At 59.2% G+C, this 13,884-nt stretch overlaps 1 protein-coding gene across 3 annotated transcripts in view; it reads left to right on the forward strand.

Annotated features, from left to right (window-relative positions):
- The window catches only part of PRKCZ (protein kinase C zeta), a 92,871-nt gene that overhangs the window by 14,288 nt on the left and 64,699 nt on the right, over positions 1–13,884 (forward strand). Inside the window, exon 1 of one of the 3 annotated variants that reach the window (XM_032863182.1) lies at positions 1,923–2,038. The exons of 1 other annotated variant lie outside the window; for it this stretch is intronic. Coding sequence is in view for 1 of the 2 variants with exons in the window: in XM_032863180.1 (XP_032719071.1) it covers positions 2,747–2,756 (10 nt within the window). In the remaining variant the exon portion in view is untranslated. Of the gene's footprint in view, positions 1–1,922; positions 2,039–2,653; positions 2,757–13,884 lie in introns of those variants that run through there. One more of the 3 variants, XM_032863180.1, reaches the window with a different exon arrangement.

Below are 13,884 nucleotides of genomic sequence, written 5' to 3' on the forward strand. Positions count from 1 at the left end.
ACCCACCATAGGACCCTCTGTGGTTGGATGGAGGCCGTCCCTGGGCCAGGCCCCCGATAAGTGGGCCCCTCCCCAGCTGCGTGGGGTCAGGCAGGTAGATGTGGCCCTTGTTCCCTTTCCCTGTAAACGCGTCTGTGCTAACAGCCCCTCAAGGGGCTGTGTGGGTGTCCCAGAGTCTCCAAGGGCTTTGGGCATGTCTGAGCCTCGCTAAGGGCCCCTTGCTGCAGCCCGGCCTGCTCAGGTGTGTTCAAGCCCCTGCGTTGTCATTTGCAGGAGGGGGGCGGGTGGTAAGCAGAGCCCCAGGGTGTGTGGGGCTCTCCGCTGACCACTTGCTGGGGCAGGGACTTAGGGGCCAAAGCCCTTGGGAGCATCCTCCAGGCCCCGGGTGGGCCAGTCACCTCGGAATCCTGAAATATGCCTGTCCCCGGTATTTGTACGTATGTCTATTGTTTTATTAAAAATCCAGTTTCACTCAGCTTTGTCTCAAATTACTTCCAACAAACTGGAAAAGCTAGTTATCCACCGAAAATAGGCTTCCATTAAAATTAGCAATTGCCAGTGGAGCCTGGGTTTTCTGGAGTTCTTTGGAACAGGGTCTTTTGGTCTGGGTGGGAGGGGCCGGTGCTTGTCGGGAGGATGAGGGCGGTGGCGTGAAGCTGGTTGTGGATGAGGCCTGACAGTGGACTCGGGAGTCGTTTGCATCTCCTGCGGGGTCCCCTGTAGACGTGCTTGGTCTGTTATCCTACGACTTTGCCGTCTTAGGGTCTGCAGGCTTTCTGGAAAGGTAGCACACGCGTCATTCGTGCTGCAGCGGCTGGAGCCAAACAAATGAGGCACAGTGAACTTTATTTACGGCCCCGAAATCTGTGGAGGTTGTTCTGTGTGATTTCTGCATCTCGAGAAACCATGAGTTATCCCCGGCGTAGGACTCCGAGCCCAGAGCCGTGCTGTTCACCAGCCCTCCCTTCCAGGGGCAGACGGGGGCCCCTGGCCTCGAGTGGCGCCTCTGAGTGTTGTGTTCATGAGACACACGGCGGATACAATGCCCGCACACGGACTGGCCAGGCGACTGGAGCTCCACAGCGACCTCAGGCCCCAGCTCTATCACCTGAAGGCGCGGGAGTTTGAACCCAGAGCTTTGGCCCCAAGTCTGTGCCTGCACAGCAGTGAGCACAGATGTGGGAGCCCAGAGCCTGCCGATAAGGGATGTGCGGGATGGTTCAAGCCAGGAGCCTGTTCCCGGGCCCGGGGGGTGCTGACCACCCTGTGTGTCTGCCGGAGGAGGGTCAGGGAGAGGTTTGTCCTGACCTCCCAAGTCCCTTGGACCACGTAGGGTCAGTGCTGGTCTGGCAACTCCAGGGAGGCTGGACGGGCACTGTCCTTTTCCTGGGAGTTTTATGGAATTGGAGGGAATTGGGGTTGGACTCCCATCTAGCCACAATGGCCGGGACCATGGCCTCAGTCCTCCCTTCCCTCCCGGGCCACAGCACCCAGGCCTTGGAGCCCGTGAGCATTTGTGTGGGCGCTTTCCGGGCCTCTGTGGACACGGGCCGGAGGTCCCTCATGCCCCGGTGGTTCCCCCCCCCCCCCCCCGGGGGGGCCGGGGGGGGGGGGTGGGGGGGGCCGGCCAGCTGGGCTCTGGCCCCGCAGCGCTCTTGGGCTGAGCCTCCCTCCCTGGGGCCGCTGCCCCGCGCCGCCTTCAGGACCGTCCTGCAGAGATGCTTGTTTTCGTGTGACGTCAGCTCCTGGGCGTCCAGGCCGTGTTTTAGCTGGTGCCTCAGCTGCTGGCTCCTGCTTCCCAGGGGAGCCGGGTACCACCCGGCCTGGAGACACGAGGAGGCAGGGATGTGAGAGGCGGGGACGGCGGCCAGCCAGCCGTTCAATATCTGCTCACCGGGGAGCGCACCCTGCCCATTGTGGGTCCGCGGGGAGCGCAGGGCAGCGTGGGCGGAAGGGAAGGAAGATGCCCCCCCTCACGCCCACCGCTCCGTAGAGCATAAAAATTGCCTGTGCCGAGCCGGCGGGAGAAGAAAGCCCGGTGAGTGCTGCGCGGCGTCCCTGCCCTTCCTCCCGGCGCTGCAGGCCAAGCGCGCGGCTTTGATGCTGACCCGAGGAGCCTGGCCCCCCTCTCCGGCCGGGGCCGCACGATGCTCCAGGCCCGGGGCAGGGCTGCGGCCGCAGGGCTCTGAGCCGCGGAGGGGGGTGGGGGGCCGAGTGGGGAGAGGGGACAGATTTTTAGCAAAACAGGCCCCGGAGGAGCGCGCCCTGCCGTGCGGTGGTGCGGGGGTGCCGGAAGGAGACGCACCCCCGGGCAGCGAGGCCTGTCAGCCGGCTGGGCAGCCCCAGGACGCTTGGGCTCATGTGGGGCCGGCCGCCCGGCACGGGGACCCCGGCGGAGGGCAGCGTGGCCATGGCGCGCGCGGGTACGGGCTGGCTGTGGGGTCTGCCGTGGCCCGCGTGAACGTGCGTGTGCCCTGCTCACTGCTCAGCCTGCACTGCTGCAAGCCAGGGGGCTGCGGGGCTGGCGGCCGCGGCCGGCACCTGCTTCCCTGTGCCGAGCTCCGCAGGGCTGCTCCTGCTCTGCGTGCTGCTGCCCATCCTGGCCCCGTGTCCGCGTTGACGACAGCGTCGTGTCGGAGTCTGGGTGGCACGGCTGGTGTTGACGTGCCCGGCTCGCTCCAGCAGGGTCCCCGGGCGTCGGTGATGAGCGTGGTGCCGCCGTCCCCGTCCGGTGTTCTGTTCTGAGATGGTCGGAGGTAGACCCCGATGCGCCTGGGGGCTGCTTGGTGGCAGGGGGGGATGTGGGGATGTGGGTGTTTTCTGACGTCCATTTTGCAAGGTGTTTTTGTAAAAAAACAACCACAGCAGGCACCCTTGGGCTGGCGGGGAGCCGATGGCCTAGGTGGACGGGCTGCTGGGGCGGATGGTCCCTTGTGTGGACAGTGCTGGGGTGACAGGGAGGCCGCTGAGCGAGCCCGCCCCTCCCCCAGGAGCAGGAGGGACCGTTGGCCACTCGGTGCTGCCAGCCCAGGTCGCGGGGGGATCTCATTAGTTTTGGATCCTTGAATTATGGAACCCAGGGTGTGTTGCAGGGTGCGTGGGAGCAGGGGTGCTGGCTCACGTGTGTGCTTGCCAATGAGGAGAAATTAGCTGTGTCATAGTTTCTTGGGATGTCTGGGACATCTTGGCCTCTTTCCTTCCGTGTGGTCACGCGCTGCCCGTGCACGGCCGGGGGACCCAGAGCGGGCCGGAGCAGGTGGCCCCTGGGCCTCGGGGCCTCGGCAGGGTTCCCTCAGAGCCAGGAGTGGGGCCAGGTTGGGGGAGCGCCTGCCCCCAAAAGCCCCCATGTCTTGCTGCTGTCGGGGCTGTGGCTTGTGTCACCCATGTCTGTGTCCCAGTCAGACCCGCGTGGGGTCTTCCCTTCTTCCTGTCTTGGTGCGTCAGCCGCCAACAACGTGCCTCGAAGTTCAGAGCCGCTGACGGTTATGTAAGGAGTTGTATGTGCTGTTTGCCCCCTCTGAGGTCCTGCTGACCTTCCACATGTCACCCCCAGTTGGTCTCGCAGAGCAGCTATGAGTCTTGGACGGTTCCCTCTGCCTGTGGACGCTCCCCTCAGCCCCGTCTGTCAGGGTCAACCTGGTGGGGACCTGGCTTGTCTGTGGTTCCAGTGGTGCCTCTCTGGTCCTGAACCGCCCCCCCCACGTCTATCTTGTTCCTGCTGGTGTTGGGGGGTGGCAAGGGCCACGTCTTGTGTGGGAGCAGGGGTGCTGACCACGAGATGTTGCAGAGGGGAGCCCATGGAGGTCCACGCATTGGGTCGAGGCTCAGGGCGGCAGGTGCCTGTGGTCCGGCTCCCGAGGATGCAGACATGAGGCAGCGGCTGTTTCCTCGACGGACTGGGAGCCGTTTCGGGGGTGCATTGAGCGGGGAGCCTGTGCTGGGCTAAGAGGGGCAGCCCTGCAGGCTGCTGTCCAGAGCCAGGGCAGGCCCATGGAGGGTAAACTTCCACCCCCAGTTTGATGTGTCTTTGGTGTTTACATTCAGAGAATGTAACCTTCTGTGCCCCCCTGCCTTGCTCGTGGCAAAAGAAGAGTTCAGGGTCTGGGGTTGGGGTGGGTCCGGCCTGTCTTGCTGAATCCCTGCTGCCACTGGGCCTTTGCTTGTGCTGTTTCCTTTGCTCTCATGGGGTGAATGGCACTTAGGGCCACTGCCCCCGCAGCCAGCACTCCGTAAGAGTTATCTGGGCTTTGCGAGTCCTCATAGGCCCCCAGCTTCCAGCCCAGGGCCCTGGCATGAAGCAGGCTCACTGTGAGTGTGTGGTGCTTAATGAGAGGGGCAGAAAAGCTTTTTCCAAAGTTAACTGTCCAAACCAATGGCTTGTCCAATGTTCAGATTGCTTTTGGTGGTAAAGTTACGGCACAGGAGATAGCCCCGCAGAGACCCCACAGGTGTACTTGGAGTAACAGCTTGGTTTTAGGGTTCTCCTAAAGATGTAGAGTAGGGCACCTCCTCTGTGACCCGTGTCTTTTACCGTTCTATCTCTGAGGCCTCCCGACGCCCCTCCAGCCCGGGCAGCTGAGGGCTGGTATGCCGTCCCCTGCCCCAGCAAGGTTCGAAACCAGGTAAGACGGGAGAGCCATGCTGAGAGCTAACAGATCCTCTGCCGGAGGCTGTCTCAAAGGTGCTGTAGGCCCAGCCGGACGCTGTGTGGGCTGGCCCTGCTCCATGTGGGTGTATGTGTTTTCCTCAGGGACAGGACACTGTGCCCCCAGTGTCAGCGGATGGAGGGGACCGCAAGCATATGTTTTATGGCTCGGTTTGGTGGTTTGAATGTGTCTGGGTTTTTTGTTTTTTGTTTTAACTTTGCTTCTTTTTTAAGCTTCTTCTATGGAAAATTTAAAAAGGTTTGACTTGGGGCGCCTGGGTGGCTCAGTGGGTTAAGCCTCTGCCTTCGGCTCAGGTCATGATCTCAGGGTCCTGGGATCGAGCCCCGCATCGGGCTCTCTGCTCCGCGGGGAGCCTGTTTCCTCCTCTCTCTGCCTGCCTCTCTGCCTACTTGTGATCTCTGTCTGTCAAATAAATAAATAAAATCTTTTAAAAATAAATAAATAAAAAGGTTTGACTTGTGACAAGATAGAGCCTTGCCGTGTGTGTGTGGGAAGTGGGAGGTCAGTGCCCGCTTGAACTGCCTGTTCGCTCGGCCCCGGCCAGCCCCGCACCGTGCCTCTGTTTACTCATCTGTGAGATGGGATTGTGGAAGGAGCTGAACAAAGTCACGTTGAGCACAGAGAGGCTGGGGTGCCTTGTCTTGGTCAGGAAGCCGTGTTGTTACTGCCAAGTGCTTGTGTGTGCAGTTTGCGTTGTACGTTACTTTCAGATGTTGGATTTGATTTTGGGTTTGACATCTTTGTATTTGAAGGTATTGAATAGCCCCACGTGGTTTAGAGAGAGAGAACGGGTGTCCCTGCCCTTCCCTCCCACCTCCTGGGGGCTCCCTTTCAGTCTGAGCGTGTTCTTGGCATTTATTTCTGGATTCCTAAATAACACATTTATGCTGCTGTTTCCAGAGTTTTCTGTTTGGGGTGTTACCCGTTCCCCTCTGTCTCTGGAACGGGTCAGCTCTCTGTCTCCGCCCACAAAATGGGATCAGGTCACCACTTACTGTTTGATCACCGAGTGTTTACATTATGGTGATTTGCAAAGGTATTTGCAAACTACTAACATTACATTTTTTTTTCTTGTACAACTTTTAGTTTTGGGGAGATAATAATTGCCTTGCTCCCCACTGCCCCCCGGCCTTGGTGATTTCTGGAAGTCTTGTCTCAGATTTACCCATAATCTTCCCAGGAGGGTATCCTGGGCCACATCCCTCCTGGTGCCCCTTGGCCTCAGCACAGTGTGTCCTGGGCCCTCCTTTTGCCATCACCCTGGGGATTCCCCTGCCCCTCTTCTCTGCCTGCTTCCTTCATCCCTGACTCCCCCACCCCGTTTCTTGGCTTAATCTCTGATTCAGACATCCTCCCAGACCTTCCCGAGAAAGGGGGCCCTGGAGGTAGATTGTTTGAGATCTAGTCTGAAAGGGACTTGAGCGGATGTTTCATGATAGTTTAGCTAGGTATAGAATCCATACCGGAAACAATTTTCCCCAAGCATTTTCTAGCTTCCAGTCTGACTAAGAAGTCAGGGGCCATTTTTACTTTTGTGTGTGCTTTATTTTCTCCTGAAAGTGTTTGGGATCTTTTCACGTGTGTGTGTGTGTGTGTGTGTGTGTGTGTGTGTGTGGCCGTGCGCACGCATCTTTATTGTTGTCAAGTCTCATTATGCTGTGTCTTGATGTGGCCTTTTTTGTCTCTCATGCTGGGAGGCTGTGGTGCAGGAACTGGGGGCATTCGGGCACGGGATACTTTCATTTATTTCTTTGAAGATCTCCTCCCTTCTGTCATTTTTTCCTAGAGCTGCCGTGGGTCATTTGCTGGGACTCCTAGACCGGCCCTCCAATTTTGTCTGTTTCCCACTTCTGTTTGTTTTAGTTTCTAGGAGATACTTTCTGTTTTTTATGGCTAAACTATTAAGTTTGTTGTCTTGTCCTTCGTTTTTCGTTCTGAGAGCTCCTTCTTGTGCCCTGAAGGTTCCTTTTTAAAACAGTGACTTGCTCTTGTTGGGAGGTGGGGGATCGCCCCGTTGCTTTGAGATTGTTAATTACGGTAACGGGCCCCATGATATAATGTAACTGTGAGTTCTCTAGCACTTGACGATCCAAGGCCCCCACGTGCGAGCTGCTGTCGTCCTCACAGTGCTCAATGAGGGATGTGCTGCTGCTGTCTCGGTCCTGTGGTGAAAGTGGCACCTGAGGCACAGCAGTGTCCCGCGGTTCTCCCGATCACAGCCATGCACTGTGGAGCTGGGCTCATCCCTGCAGGCAGGGCCCAAGTCCATGTTCTTCGCCACAGTGCAGGGTCCCCACTCTGCCACTTGCCAGCCACGTGACCTCAGGCACAGCCCCGTCCACCCTGTGGTTCAGACTGTGGTAAGTGGGGTGTGACCGTGGGCGCGGCCCCCCCATCACTGTGATGGCTGAGTTGGTGCAGCACCGTCGGGACTCGGAGCGGCAATAGACAGGCAAGGTGATGGGGTCGTGCTGTCGAGTGAGTGGTAAAGTCTCCTTTTTTGATGTTTCCTTTGGTCCTTGTCACAGCTCTGTTTCCACTGAAGTTCTTTTCTCAGTTTGTTTTGGGATGGGAGGATTTCCACAGTCCCTGGGTGACCTTTGGTCATCTGCCTGCATTGGCACACGGGGCACCGTAGAGCTGGTGACGCAGCTGTGTGGTAATCCTGCCCGGGGAGGGGCTGGGGCGTCTCAGCTCCGGGGGACTGCCACCATCCCCAGGGCCGGGCCTGCCTTCCACCGGCTGTATTGGGTGAGGATGGGGCCTCCCCCTTTAGAGGTTGGGAGCCCACACCTTGGGCACCCCACTTCCTGGGGCATGGAGCCTCCGACTCACGGGCCTTTTAGGGTTCCATTCTGCCCAGTCTCCCCCTGACCCCAAGGTCACCTGCTTCCTAGGTTCCAGCGTGGCGCTGCCCCCTCCTGCGCTTCCCTTCTTGCTGGTGTTTTTCTCCCTTTGGCTTTGGTCTTGGGAGGGGTCTGGTTTAATAACTGGGTTCCTGCTGCTCTGTTGATCTGGACACCATCTAGATGACACCTTCCCGAGGCTAAATTATGCAGGAGAAGTAGCACTAAGGTCTTCACCAACGGGCGTGGGTGTGTGTGGATGTTGGGAATCAGCACGCCCCGAGGGCCCTGAATCACCGTGGGACCCGGGGCTGAGGGCCAAGTCTCACAGGAGGGGCAGTGACTCACTTTCCTTTGATGACCTGTGGTGACTCATGCACAGGGCTGGCTCTCAAGCACTGGCTCCCCGAGTGGGTTTGAACGATGGAGCTGGGTGGGCTCATAGGTGCCTCGGCCGCACGGGTGTGAGTGTGTGTATGGGTGTGTGTGTATGTAGACTTCATTGTTTAGAGCAGTTTTGGGTTTTCGGAGAAACTGAGAAGATGGCCCCAAACACCACAGTCTCCCATTACGAACGCCCGCGGTAGAGTGTCGGCAGACCCTGACAGGACCAGCACGTCACCATTAGGTGATGTCCACACTTGATTCAGATTTCCTCAGTTTTCCCCGACATCCTCATTCTGTCCCAGGACCCCACATGACAGACATTCAGTTGCCCCCTTGCCTTGGGCCCCTCTGTGCTGTGACAGTGTCAGATGGCTGGTTGCGGTGACCATGGTGGCTTTGAGGAGGGGCCAGCCAGGTTTTCTGTAGAACGTCCCTCAGTTTGAGCTGCTCTGATGTTTTTCTCACAGTCAGCCTGGGCTGTGGGTTTCAGGGAGGAGACCCCAGAGGGGCGCTCTCTCATTCCATCGAGTCCCTGGTCCCTGCTCCCAATAGGGCCTGTCACTGTGGTGTGACCTTGGCTGCCCAGCTGGGATGTGTCTGCCACGGACACCACTGCCCGCTTTGGAAGGAGGTCACTGCACAGCCCACACGCGAGGGGAGGGATGCATGCTCCTGTGCTTTGGGGGGCATCTGGCGGTCCCCAAGGGAGCTTTGACTCCGCACCCCCAGCATTCACGGGGGCGCGCTCGTGGACGGCGACCTCCTACTTCGGTTCCTACTTCGGTTCCTTACGTGGTTGAAGCTTTGGCCACTGCTGGTTGGCCCCGGCCGTGATGACGGCCAGACCCAGGCTGGCAGGGGAGTGGCTGGGAGGGTGGGCCTGGAGCCCCTGGGGGGGAATGCAAGGCAGGGGGTCTCTGGCCTCTCTTCCAGCCAGGCTAGAGGAGGAGCAGGGCACGGATCGACGGGCCCAGAAATGTGGCACGGCCACCCGGCCCTGGACACTGGCTCTTCCATGCGTCGTGTCACCCCTGCAGCTCTGTGGGACACTTGGTCTGACACACGGGACAAAGGCTGGTGTCCTGATGAGCCTTCCCGGAAGCTCAGTCCCACCGCAGTGCCGCTTCCGATGGGGCCGTCCTCCGTTTTGTAACCCTGTTTGCTTCTCGTGCATGTTGTGCTTCTGGGAAATGGCGACGTGGAAGCAGGCGGGGGCCGGCAGCTGCCCGAGCGGCCCCTCTGGAGGGCGGGGTCACTGGTCTTCCAAGCGCCCATCTGACTGTCTGCTGTGCTGCACGTCTCTTGGCCGGTGAGGAAAGCGAAGTTGTCTGGTTGTTTCGTGAACGTGAAGGTCGTGGATCCTGGGGTGCGATCCTGCAGATGCCCTGTCTGGGGTGCGAGCAGGCCGACCCGGTGCGTCGGGGCTGCAGGTTTCCTTCCTGTGGACGCCCCCGCATCCGCCGATGGCACGCGGCCGCCACGATGTGACCGCGGGCACCGGGGTGGGGGACGCCCCTGCAGGTGTCCCCAGAGAGTGGCTTCTGCAGGTGGAGGAGCAGGGCCAGAAGGTGATGTGGACCCAGGTCCTGCTCAGCGGGTCACGGCAGCTCTGAGAAGGACACTCTTCTGATTGGCCCCAGGCTGTCCCCCTTCAGCGTGGCGCCCATCGCGGTTGGCAGCAGGGGAGCCGAGTGACGGGCGGCCTCCGGCGCAGCGGACCCTGACAGCGGCAGGTGGGGGGCCCGTGTGCGGCGCCTGGGGCTTGGCCCCCCGGCTGCTCTGACTGTCCTCTCTTCCTCGTGTCTTACCAGGTCTGGAGATGAAGTGACGTTTAAAGCTGTCACAGTAGTGGTACCTTCTTCCCGCGTCGCTGCATCTGGGTCTCAGTTGGGACCCCGCGGCTGGCGGGAGGGCATGTAGCTACGAGGGAGACACAGCCCCAGCCTTCTTGGAGGTCTCCAGCTCCGCCAGCCCTGTTCCCGCCTCCCCTAGCCTCCCACCGTCCTGCCGGCCACCGCGGGTCCCCCGAGCACCTCAGACCTTCTGCAGTTGTCCTCGGTGCTGACTGTGCTTGAGACTTAAGGCACGTGTTGTTCATGAAAGAGTTAATTTTAATAAAGATGACCCCTTTCCAAAAAAAAAAAAAATACTCGAGTGCGAGGGTGGCCATGCTGCTGCAGACCTCGGGGTGTCTGGCGTGGCGCGTGCGGGTGCAGCGTGCAAGGAGACCGTAGCTCCCGGAAGGCTTGAGTGTGTGAATGGCCTTTTCAGACACACGTGTGTGTTCTACGGTATTTCTCTAAAACTCAACAAGCAGTTGTTTCTGACACGTCCATTGCCACGAGGGATCTGAACCCTGCGGCCCGAATCCCACAGGTTTTTAGGTTGGGACAGATTTGCCCGCATGTGCTTTTGTGGCATCACACGTTGGTTGCCTGGAGAATGTCACCAAGTTACGCCAACCCCCCGGAGATGCGCTGGGAAGCCCCTTCCACCGTGTGTGTGTGCGTGTGCGGAGAGAAGGAGGCAGAGACTCTCACAGTGGGGGGAGCTTAGAGGCAGGGCACTCCCCTGGGGGACCTGGGCTCCCTGGGCTCAGCCAACTGCCTCCACCCCCATGTGGGGCAGGACACGTGTGGCTGGCCGGCCTGTTCCCCGCTGCCCACGCTGGGCACGTAGGTGGGGAACGGGGCCCAAGGACGTTCAGGGCCCACCGTCCTGGGTGTCCCGCCACTCAGGTCCCCCAGAGTTGGGTCTGCTTGGCCACACGCCATCATCACCCAGGGGAGGTCAGACGTGGGCCCAGGTGCTAGACAGGGGGAGCATGTCACGGGTGTGGGGTTGGCACCCCACAGGGACGGACCTGAGCCTGTGACCGGCGCTCCCCACCCTATCCTGTAATGTTTGGCTGGGGCAGGGCGGCCCTGTTGCTGGGCGAGAGATGAGGAAGGGAGTCATGTACTCTGGGGTTCTCCCGGGGTCTCTGAACCAGCTTAGTGGGCACGGCAGTGCCATGGGGAGCTGTGTGGCAGAGGGCAGGAACGGATCCGTGGGTGTGGTGGGTGGTTACGGGAGCCACTCAGAGGTCCTGGGGGTGTGGGCAGGGAAGCCTGGGTTTGCTGTGGGACCCACCAGCCCGTCATTTTGTGTCATTAAATTGCACGTCCTTGGATGGTGTTTTGTTCTAACAAAAATTTATCGGTGGCGTTTTTGGTTATTTCTGTGCACTGACTTAAAGGGAAGACAAGGACCTGGGGTTGTACTGCGTTCTCACAATCCCCGTGATTTTGGGGGGCACATAGCACAGTTAGCCAACAACTGGGGTCTGGCTGAGGCCAGTGACCCTCCCACAGAATCCTGGGTAGTCAGAGTTGGGGTGCAGATGTGTTCCCAGACCTTCAGAGCTGGGGCTCCGAGGGGTGGCCCTCTTGGTCTTCCCTGTGGCCCCACAGCCCCCTGGCAGCAGAGCCCAAACCACGCTCTTGGCCACGGTGCCTGCAGCCTCCCCGTTGACCAAACCACGCTTTGTTTATCGTAATTTTTTGAAAATTCTTTTTATCTGAAGACACCTGCTCTGAGCCGTGGCCCCGGTGATCCTGCCTCCAGCATGGTGCGTCGTGCAGGGGTTTTCGGCGCCCCCCCAGCGGCTTTGCTGGACTCGGGCGTTCCTGTTGCCGTGCGGGGGGGCCCGGGAGCCCTTCACCGGCGTTGGCGGGCCTTGTGCCGGAGGGAGCCCCTCCCTTCTCCCCAGCCGTGTCCCCCATCCTGGTTTGTCTTATTCCAGACCGTACAACACGTCAGCCTGATTCAGACACACAAGCTGCACGGGGAGGTGGCGCGGTGTCACGGGGTCGTCTCACCGACCTGCACATCTCCTCGTGAACACAGGAGCGCGTGCATGTTAGCGACTCTTGCTGCGAAGGTGGTCTCCGTGTGCATACGTGCTTCTCCGCGTCTCGCACCATCCAAGTGTCTGATAATACGAGTATGTGTATGTATTTAGGATGAGAATAGAGATCAAAAGAAATGACCCATTTTTAAAAACCAATGAATATCTCGGGCCCCACAAAATCCAGAAAAATAGCCGGAATTACACTACTCGGTGAACATCGGCTTGACGTGCTTCTCCCCTTCCTCACCTGGATTTTCAGACTGTGAACCCTGGTGGCGGCCTCATGGTGCAGGTCCGTGGTGTTTTCTGTAGAGAAACTAATACGAGGGCCTCCGTGTCCCTGTGCCGCAGCTGACAAAATTTTACTTTCTGGCCACTTACAAAACCCTTTCTTTTCAGTCTCGTGATTCTTACTGGTAACGTCACATAAATTTTGGGGATTGTTTTGAATTTTGGGGAGAACCTGTCTGCTCTCTCACGTGAGATCGGTAAGACTTGAGGCCATTCCAGGTTTTCTCGTGCGACACTGGTCTGAAATGCTTTCTGGGATGGCGCTGCTGCCCTCCCCCACGAGACATGTCCCGTGAACTTTGTGTTCTCTGCGTTTGCGATATAACGCTTCAGAGGTGTGTGACACTTAGGACCCAGTTCGGTATTTTTGTGGAAACGTACAAAACACAGCTCACCGCGCCAAAGTTCCCGCCAACACAGGCATTCTTACGTGTTCTAAGGCACGTGGTTCTTTATTATTATTAACTCTCATTTTAAAAAAGATTTTATTTATTTATTTGAGAGCAAATGAGAGAGAGCACGGAGGGAGAAGCAGGCTCCCCGCCGAGCAGGGAGCCCAATGCGGGACTCCATCCCGGGACCCTGGGACCGTGACCTGAGCCGGAGGCAGACACTCAACCGACTGAGCCACCCCAGGTGTCCCTATAATTATTAATTAAATTTGTATTCAGAATAATGACTTCTGCTTCAAGACTGGGAAGCAGGTGGTTGGTGTCGTTGGCCGTGCAAAGTGTCTTGGGGGGAAGGAGCCCCGGCACGTGCGAGGCCTCAACCACCACCCTCCTCGGGCTCCTTCTCTGGTAATTGCGGCTTTAAAAGAAATCATGTGATACAAGATTTACCACTTAACCTTTTCTGAATGATTCTTTCAATTTATTCTTTGTTGTTTTAGAGCTAGTTGTATTCACTGTACAGGTGAGAGGAGGGCGTGGAGATGCCCCCAGCCTGCCCCGTTCTCTGTGTCCCGTGGAGGGGGCATTGGTGACGGTCGACCGTCATCGTCCTCCGGAGCGCGCGGCTGACGCTGGGGTCACTCTTGGTGTCGTGCAGCGTGTGGGTCTAGACGAGTGTGCGTCCGTCCTCATGGCTTCACTGCCCCGGACACCCTCCGTGCTCCAGCGGCTCATCCCTCCTGCCCTGGAACTGGCCTTGTTTTACCATCTCCGTGCCTCTTCCAGAACGTGGTGTAGCTGGAGTCACATGGTGTGTGGCCTTCAGACCAGCTTCTCTCACTCGGCGATATGTGTGTATGTCTTTCGTGGCCTGCTGGCTCGTCCTCGCGTGGCGCTCTGTGACGCCTGCCGTCAGTGTGAGCCCCATGCGCTGCCGCGTCCCCTGCCGTGGGCTCGCGGCTGCTCCCAGGCTCGGGCGGGTCTCGGCTCTGAACGCCTGTGGGCAGGTTCCTGTGTGGACGGAAAGTTTCGGTCCTTGGTAGCACAGGCCTGATGTAGGCCTGGCGCCGGCCCTCACAGGAATGGGGGCTTCAGTCTTGTGAGCGACCCCCACGCAGTCCCCCAGAGGGGCTGCGCCGTGTCGCCTTCCAGCAGCGGTTCCCGAGCTGCCCCAGCACTCGGTGTCGGCCAGGCTGCAGCTCTCGGTCACTCCGACACCGCGGGGTGCGGCTCGGAGGTGGTGGCTGTGTGTGGTGGTGCCACGGGCCCTGGAGCTCGTCCTTCTTGTCGGTGCAGAGCAGCTCCACGAGAAACGGGGGAAGACTGTGGGTTTAGAGCGCGGCGGCTCGCAGGGTGCAGTCCCGGTACCCGTGCGGACGGCTGGACGGGGTCCCTGCGCTCCGAGGGCT

The sequence above is a fragment of the Lontra canadensis genome, unplaced genomic scaffold (genome assembly GCF_010015895.1).
Source record: "Lontra canadensis isolate GAN:19392208 unplaced genomic scaffold, GSC_riverotter_1.0 scaffold25, whole genome shotgun sequence".
Lineage (NCBI taxonomy): Eukaryota > Metazoa > Chordata > Mammalia > Carnivora > Mustelidae > Lontra > Lontra canadensis.